General features: G+C 43.3%; 1 protein-coding gene across 1 annotated transcript in view; it reads left to right on the top strand.

The window, feature by feature from the left end:
- Positions 1-1,601: 1,601 nt before the first annotated feature.
- Positions 1,602-9,576, top strand: part of TRHR (thyrotropin releasing hormone receptor) — a 743,391-nt gene continuing 735,416 nt past the window's right edge. The window contains exon 1 of the mRNA XM_078685571.1: positions 1,602-2,475. Coding sequence (XP_078541697.1) covers positions 1,681-2,475 — 795 coding nt within the window. The 5' untranslated portion in view covers positions 1,602-1,680. The remainder of the gene's footprint in view (positions 2,476-9,576) is intronic.

Below are 9,576 nucleotides of genomic sequence, written 5' to 3'. Positions count from 1 at the left end.
ATGGAAAGAAATGGAATCAAGGTCAAACACACCTCAGTATACCCCCCGGCTAGCAATGGACAGGTGGAAAGATTTAACCGTGTCCTCATGGGATCTATACAAGTGGCAATAATGCAAGGAAAAGACTGGAAGACAGAAATCCAGAGGATGATGTGGGCATATAGGATCACTCCGTCAGTGACAGGGTTCAGCCCCTTCCAAATCTTAAGAGGCAGGCACCCGTTTATGAAAGACAGTTTGGAGAGAAAAAACCATCACCAGCAAGTGGTCCCCGGCCGTGGTCCAACACAATCTGGAGAAAGCCCAAAAAATCTACACCGAACATTATAACAGGAGAAGGAACGTAACTGAAGCAGCGTTGGAAAGAGGGGAGTGGGTGAGAGTTAAGCAGGCGGTACTGAGAAAGAAAGGAGAAAGCAAGTACAGCCCACCCCTGCGAGTGGAAGAAGTTTATGACAGAGCCGCGTTGCTCAGTGACGGAAACGTGTGGTCACAAGATCGCATGGCAAAGCTCAATAAAATTGTGCGATGGCCAGCGGACGAAGGAGGTGAACCGCAAGATCGAGGGCAGAGGAGTGATGCAACAGAAAGGACAGTAGAGAGTGAAGATCTAGGAGGAGACGGAGTGCACGTAGAGAGAGAAGACCGGGAAAGACCGAGTGTGGAGGAAACAACCGCTGGAAAGGAGGTGATGCCCAAGAGAAGTGAACCGGGTCTGCGGAGAGAAGAAACTATGAGCCCTTCGCCAGTCCACACCGGTAAGACGCACTCGTGCTGGAAGGGTAATTGTCAGACCTGCCTATCTCAGAGACTTTGAATGAAAGGACCATTGAACTTTCCAGCATTTGTGTTATTGTATAAAAAGGGGAGATATGTAGTGTAGCGTTCTAGTTCCATTGTGTGCGAGTGACGCAGCACGCACGGAACTAGACGCGACGAGAGTGCGCATGCGCGAACGGTGGTTCGTGCCACACAGAGCGGCTCGGAGCGCGCAGAACCAGTCGCCCGGCGCTCTTCCTGCAATTAATCTTATAATTTAATAAAAGCAATTCTGCCCACAAGCACGTGTCCAGCAGCCTTCTTCCAGGTGGGAACCACAACATTACATGTTTGTGCTGACTTTGAAAGAAGGTCATCAAGGCACCAAAGGTTCGTGATCAAAACATCTAAGGGACATACAAATGTCAAACTAAGGAATCAAAATACGTTCTTCACTCTTGATAATTGTATTTCCTAATATGCTGCTTTTAAAAGATATAGTTCCTCAGGTAAAACATTTATAATGTAATAGTACAGTGGTGCAATAAACACATAAAAATAACGAACTAAAAAAAGGTTGCCCTACATTTGCTGGGTTTTCATACCCACTTTCCAATCCTTTTCAGTAAATATCGATTTAGAGGCAGCTACCAATTAGTCTTGTCTTGCTTACCTGACAGTAGTGAATAGGTTTCCAGTATATTTAATAAACACAACCAGGAGAGTAAAACAATGATCACTGAGGCATGATGAACAAAAAGTATAGCATAAAGTGATGAACTGTGAAGAAATACACTTATATTGTTATTCCCTTTTTCCCTAGGAAGGAAACATCGACTAGATTCATGAACTGAAGGACAGCATTTGCAAAAATGTCTTACTGAGAAAGAGTACATTTTGGAGAATTTCTATCCAGTGAAGATGGAAAACCGAACTGATATTAATTTGCTGAACAACCAGACTGTGCTCCAAAACAGAGAATGGATTGGTCTGGGGTATCAAGTGGTCACTATCTTCCTGGTTGTTTTGATCTGTGGACTGGGCATTGTAGGAAACATTATGGTGGTATTGGTGGTTCTAAGGACCAAACATATGAGGACCCCAACCAACTGCTACCTGGTGAGCCTCGCTATTGCTGATCTGATGGTCTTGGTGGCTGCTGGTCTCCCTAACATCACTGAGAGTGTCTATGGTTCCTGGGTGTATGGTTATGTCGGGTGCATCTGCATTACATATCTCCAGTACTTGGGAATCAACGCGTCTTCATGTTCAATTACAGCTTTTACTATTGAGAGGTATCTGGCTATCTGCCACCCTATTAAAGCACAGTTCCTTTGCACGATTTCAAGAGCAAAAAAGATTATCATCTTTGTTTGGACTTTCACATCTCTTTACTGCCTGATGTGGTTTTTCTTGCTCGATCTCAAAACATCCACATACAAAGATGCTGTAGTAGTTCATTGTGACTACAAGGTGCCTAGAAGCTTATACTCTCCTATATATTTGCTAGACTTTGCAATTTTTTTTGTTGTTCCAATGACGCTGGCCACTGTACTATATGGACTAATTGCTAGAATATTGTTTCTGAACCCCATTCCTTCAGACCCTAAAGAAAATTCCAAGACATGGAGAAATGATTCAGCTCATAAAAACAAGGGATACAACTCCAAAATGTCGAGCCGGTGTTGCAACAGTACTATCTCTTCAAGAAGGCAGGTAAGGAAATATGGCAAACTGTTTAGCCATTATCATGATGTTAGTACCTTACCATGTTACAAATTACCATGCGGATATCCCACTTGGCCAACATGTAGAAAGGCCTATGTGATATTGGTAATGGCCTGGACTTTTTGTGTAACTAAGCGGTGAAGGAACATTGAGCAAATTCAACAACAGTTGTGCCTTGCCACACCTGGTGGTGGATCATTAAGTCAAGTTAGGAAGGTGCAGATGGTATTGTCAAACGTCTGTGCACAGCTGATTGCCTAGCAATTTAAGTGACTCTTTAAACTTAGGCAGTAAATGTATAACCAGGAGTGGTTATGATTTTAGGCGCAGGCATAAAAAGTGCCTTAATTTGTGCGCAGCTGTGAGATATATCCATCAGGATGAGCGGAATGCTGCCTGAAAACACATACAGCAATTATACCCCAAAACAAATACAAAATAGAAAACCAAGCGAACAAACATCTGAATAAGCAATAATTGTCATTTTGAAAGTCACATGTAGAATGGTCCTTCAGAACGTGTCATGACTGATACAAGCTAGACATTATTTAGGCGGTTTTATGTATTGTACAAAAGTGAATTATTTGCCCTAGTTTTGTATTGTTTCCACGTCCATTCTGTTAGCATTAGTCCTCCGGACTGACAGTACCTTCCTCTGCTGCATACCCCACCCATACGAACAACATAGATCCTTATACATAAAGTAGGAGAGCTGATAGTATCAACTTTGGAAACAAAGCTGGACCTCATCCAACTTTCTGACATTCCCACTCTAGTGGGCTCTAGGAAAGAGCATGTGCATTATTCCAAGCCATCCTCTGCAGGTAGCTATCGCCACATCCCAAACCAGAACCATGATTCAGTTGTTTTATTACTTACTGCACACTTGAAGATCTGATGCTCAACCCTGCATGGATACTTCATGCATCACCAGGGACTAATATTCTTGACAGGGTAACGGCTTAATAAGTCTTCCCAACGGATGTACGTTGTTACAACGTATGCTTTTAGCACGCATGCTGTAACAACGCGGTTTTTATAATGCATTCTTTTACAACGCATAACAGAAAGGGGTGTTGGATAGTGAATATTTTAATTTACTATTCCAACACCAGTCCCCGTTGACACTAGGGAAGGTGTTGGATAGTAAATTAAAAGTATTCCCTATCCTTGAGCGCCCCCCAGAGTCATGCGTTGTAATAGAATGTGATTTAAAGACCACGTTGAAATAGCACTGCGTGCTAAAAGTTGCGTCGTAAACGACGTTCCCCCTTCCCAACCAGCCATTCACTTCCTGGCTCCCCAAACTACTCAATCAATCGGCAGAAGAGAAAAGATACAATTGGGGAGTGGGAGCGTTTAAAGAAATAGTCTTGATCCGACTCAAAGGTTTGCTAATTCAAAACTGTTGCACATTCGAATCAATATCTCAGTGAAGAACTAAAGATTATTATAGAGTCCCCCGAAAAAATACCCACTATTTGTTATCCATCTGGCTATAATTATGCATGTATCAAACAACTAATAGAGTTAATCACCGACAAAACAATAACTTCCACTAATCGTATATTTAGAGATTTTAATCTCCATTTACAATGCCCAAATGATCCATCCATTTCTATGCTGAATGACTTCCAGATAACAATGACCTGACACGGGAAACATCCTTTACAACGCAACTTTTACCACGCAGTGCCTTTACGACGCAACTTTTACAACGCAAACCATTACAACGCATTGCGCTGGGGGGCGCTCTAGGATAGGAAATAGGTTTAATGTACTATCCAACACCTTCCCTACTATCCACGGGGACTGGAGTTGGAATAGTAAATTAAACTATTCACTATCCAGCACCCCAAAGCACTATGCGTTGTAATGGTATGCGTTGTAAAACTTGTGATGTAAAAGCATGCGTGGTAAAAGCATGCGTTGTAATGTCATACATCCCCTGACACTGATATGTGTGATTATCAGGTATGTGAAAAGCCCTCTGTTTGTGAAATAAGCTCAGATAAGGACCATTGATTTGATTTGTCAACTGTTTAACACCTGATAATGTTAGTTTTTGAATTTGTTCCTATATAAAGCTGATAAGAAGGTAAGGTAACTTCCTCAATTCTTAAGTGTAAAGTTGTTTTTGTTCTCCTAGTATAAGTCATACGGACGCCCCTGGGCCTGATAGACGCTATACAAAACTATAAATTAATATATTATTTCACTGTTACAGTCTACATGTTACTTATATTTTGTTTCCAGCCTTTGCTGTCTTTAATTCCCGTTCAATCCCTTCAATGACATGCATCATAGCTGCAAAGGAATTGGCTGGTGGGTCCACTATATGCAAGCCTAGTAAACTATCATGGCACCAACAACACATATGCCATGCTGCCACTTCCAAGCCTTCCTACAACCTGAGACCTCAGGGAACATGCACTGCTCAAGTACCAAATGGTCAGACCCCAGTGAAATAGAGTAACATTGAAGGGTAGGAAATTAATGAAGCACTGTATTTTACAACTACAGACCTGGGGCCATATAATGAATACAGCGCACTTTCCCTGTTTACGCTATGGCTCACCTTTCAAAATGTGTGCCGGAAACAAAGAGGGACTGTGCACTGTATTACAAAGACTGTGCGGCAGCCGTCAACATGCATTGCACCCAGAAAAGTGCATTCAAGTGAAATACGGAGCATCTGCTTAAAAGTTGCTATGTGTTTCACAGTGCAAGTGGCAATCAGCTTGCACGTCCAAGAGGGGAGAGAGATCTCCTTGTAGGTGGGTGCAGTGAGTGACTGCAGACACCTGCAGGGTATGTCTGCGGTCTCCATGGGACCCCTTTAATCCCCTCCAGAGGGCTGCCTTTAGGAGGCGCACTGGAAGTGTGCCACTTTTTTGTGGTGCACTTTCAGTGCGCCTCCTAAAGGCATGTTTGTTTCTGGACCGGCATCCATGATAAGGCAAGGGTGCAGAGACAACGTTATTCCTCATTGCATGGTACCACACTCCAATGCAAATTAAGTAACTCCTTCTTATGATATCGCTTGCGCTACATGTGTTCCATCAGCTATCAGTATTACATGAGGGGATACACAAGTGACTACAGCCCTCTCTGTAATACAATGGTGCATCAGGGTGCACAAAGAGGGTGCACACGCCCATTGCGCCACACCAAAACTAGCTACATCAGAAAATAGCATAACATATATTAGAGGACAGCCGACCACAGTCTATAAAGGTGTCCTGAATTGATAGATACATCCAATTCTTAACCTTTTACTGTAGACAAGAGTTGAGTCCCTTGCAATTCCCACCTACTGTCCAATATCACACTTCAATACTCCAATGGTTTTGTCTTTTACTCCAGGCCTGTAACTAATGAATGTCCATCTTGATTACAGTGTGTCTGCTATCTTTGTAGATACATACTACACAATACAAATAGAATACACAGATGATGAAGAATAAAATATATAAAAAACTGCATTGCTGGCAACCAACCTAAGTAGCTCATTGCTCATAAGGCATCCCATTTTAAAGCAGAAGGGCCAATATTCGTTGTACCAAACTTTCCCTGATAACGGAGAATGTGCATTGACTGCCATGAACTAATCTAAATTATCATGACAAACCAATATCCTTTACTCTTGACTCCTGTCACACATAGCTTGCTACTTAGCCAAACGACTTTAAAGATGCATACAACCTACTGCATATTAAAGGTGATGATAAATAAAAAACATCTTTCAATACAAAATATAGTCCGTTTGAATACACTGTGATGTCCTGTAGGTGGCTACGAGAGACAGAAATTGACAGGATGTGTTGGTGCAGGGTTGGTGATTCCGATGCCCAAGCTTGCATGCTGGATGTGAGAATCTTCATTCATGAGCTGCACATGGCCACATTCAAAACAGTAACCATTCTAATATAGGGAATGTCCCAAACAGTGATGTCCAACAGAGAAGAGGAAAGGAAAGGAAGAGAAGAATTACTTGTTGAATCTTGGTGTGGATGACATCAAGTTGTTACTCAGAACTACAGACAGACCCTGATAGAGTTGCATGTTGTTGGTTTCTTTGCACATTCGTCAACTGGTCTCTCCCTATGATTCCATGCTATTTGTTTTCTTACACTTCCCACATGTTCCCTCATCCTTGCTTGCAATCCTGCAGTGTATCTCTCTGTGCATAGTTCTCCATTTTTGGTCTCTTTTCATTTGGACGTTATCGAAACCAAGGTAACAGTATTTACCTCTTCTAGTCTTCTCTAGGTCTGCCACTCTTTACATGGAAGGGGATAAACAACCATTGAATCCATTTAATTTGTTAGATACCTCTCTGTGTATTGATTCAATACTGCATACTTGCTTTCCAAAAGTGGGCTAGGTCTTCAAAGATATAGACATACCTTCTCTCTCACGTACTACCCTACCCTACTGTCCAGTTTCTCAGTCTGACCATTTACGATTTAATCACTACATATGCCTAGGGGCCTTAGACTGTAGGGAGGCTTGGGATTGACAGAAGTCTATTGTCTAGGCAGTACCCTTATCAGTATGTCATATAGACCCCATGATTTGCAGTGTGGGCAAACAATATTGATTTTCTCACCATCCTCCTTTGAAAGAGAAGTACTGTGGAAAGAGTGTCTATGTTAACGTGAGGGTTTACTCTAGAAGACGGGAAAGTAATGGATGATGATTGTTTATGGACAACGCTGTCATATTCGATTGTAGGCTGACACAAAACAAAATCACTGTTCTGACTAGAATCATTAAAGTACTCCGAGTAACTAATATCTTGGGCATCACAGCTTCATTTTTGTATCAAGGTTCGGCTAAACATAGTGAGTCCTGAGTTGGAAGTACTGATCCCAGCTGCAGGTATCCAGATTCTGTATGAGGGAGCTCATCATAAGACATCCCCTTACATAAAAAAGTAAACGTTTGTTTAGCAGTTCCTTGTATAAAAAAACTTGTAGAAGTCTCTTAAGCCTCAAGAGCAACCTTTGCTGTGGTTGCATAGAATTAATCTATGTTGTAACAATTGAAGACAAAGATCACCAAGCAATGACATAAACATTATAATCTTTTGCTTGACTGGTTTGAAAATGGCAAATACCAGAGTGGTCATCAATATCAAATGACTTGGGAAGAAGATAATTAAATGATTGTGAAAAAGGCATATAGTCTTTTCTTTGTGTTTTTACAAATTTCCTCAACTACCTGCATATTTATAAATCTGGTGCAAAGGTGATGTTGTTGCTATCCTCAATTTGACAGTAAGCAATAAGTGTATCATCTACAGCAGTGTTTCACCAAGGGGGTCTTGAAAGTCCAAGCAGCAATAAACTTGCTTTTAGATTCTACAAATATCTTGTCAAACTTGCGGCACTTCGAAGACAGAGGTCAAATGTCACACTATGCCTTCCACTAAACTGCTGCCTATATTGTACATGGGGATTGGTGTTTACAAACTCCTCTCACTTTGCAATCAGAGACAGAAAAGGAAAGTAAATTACCCCAGTATTGGAACTTTCATAGATTCCCATGCTTTGTATCATTCCCCGTCGTCGGAATGGGAGTCTCGGTAACAAAAATATCATAGCTGTAGGTACAAAAGACCAAGGAAAAAGGCCCAGGCCTCATTCCCTTTTGTAGCATATCACCCTCTTTGTGTAAAAGAGACCAAACTTAGGCCTCAGCCAATCAGAAGTACCTCACCCCTTAGAACCTTCCTGAAGGAACCTCAGAGCCTCAGATTTTCTACTGCACGTTGTGCTTAGGGAGTCTCCTTTGAGCTCTGCTCAACTTCTACTTTTACAAAGGTTTTCTTCAGGATTACTTCTACAAATTCTTCAACTTTACTTCAGAATTGTTGGCTGCCTTCCAGGATGTCAGAAACGGAGAAGAAAAAAGCCCTTTTCAAGCCCTGTTCCACCTGTGGTAAGAAAAGGCTTTTTGTGGAGGATAGGCACAAGGACTGCTTTTACTGCCTCTATCCTGACCACCAGGCTGTGGACTGTAAGATCTGTCGCACCTTTTTGGCCAAGACCCTCCGGGACCGTGAGGGAAGACTCTTGACATGGCTCCATAAACTGAAGACCAGGAAAGATACTGTCTCCAGTGACAGTGAGGATGCAGCATCGATGGCTTCTTCAAGAAGGTCAGTGAAGAGGGGTAGGGGTTCCCCTTCGCCTTCTATGGAAAGATCTTCCAAGGCCTCAAAAAAGACCCCCAGTGAGTCTGAGAGCCCAGGTCCCAGCAAATCTCCTCACCGAGGTGTAAAGGAGAGGGAAGGACCAGATTCGCCTTCTACGGGTGAGAAGACTGTCACAGCCTTCAAAAAGCCTTCTTCCCAGTCTTCTGAGAGGAGTTCCAAGTCCTCGACGACGAAGACGTAGACGGCAGAGGTTCCGTCGATGAAAAAATCAAAGGCTGCATTGATGTCATCGACGATCCCGTCAACAGGGGAATCGTCGACGAAGGTTCCGTCGACGGCGGTTTCTTCACCGTCGACGACGGCGACGCCGACGACGAAGACGCCGACGGGAGCGTCGACGACGTCAAAGGTGCCGACGACGAAGGCGCCGACGACGAAGGCGCCGACGACGAAGGTGCCGACGACGAAGGTGCCGACGACAAAGGTGCCGACGACAAAGGTGCCGACGACGGAAGTTCCAATCTCACCGTCGACGATGGTGCTGACGTCGACGATGATGTCGACGACAATGTCGACGACGACAGTCTCGTCGACGAGAGCGACGACAACGACAACTTTGACAACGACAACGGCTGGCGTGTCGACCATTTCCTCGTTGACGACTTCGACGTCCTCGATCTCGTCGACGCGTATACAACCGTCGACGACGGAACCGTTGACGATCTTATCCTCTGAAAAGAGAATTACCATTTCAGTGACGCGAATCACGCCGGAGGTTACTTCTCCGAAGGCTATGTCTCCTCTTCTGCCAACCATGCTTCTACAGGAAGGAGATTCTGAGGAGGAGGACCAGGACTCATACAGCTACGCTGATAGTCCCTCCCAACTACTAGTCAAATGCCAGGACACTGACTCTGAGGGCGACT

Source organism: Lissotriton helveticus, chromosome 4_1 (assembly GCF_964261635.1).
Source record: "Lissotriton helveticus chromosome 4_1, aLisHel1.1, whole genome shotgun sequence".
NCBI lineage: Eukaryota > Metazoa > Chordata > Amphibia > Caudata > Salamandridae > Lissotriton > Lissotriton helveticus.
Note: the sequence above shows the minus strand (reverse complement) of the source record. Positions and strands in the feature narration are given on the sequence as shown.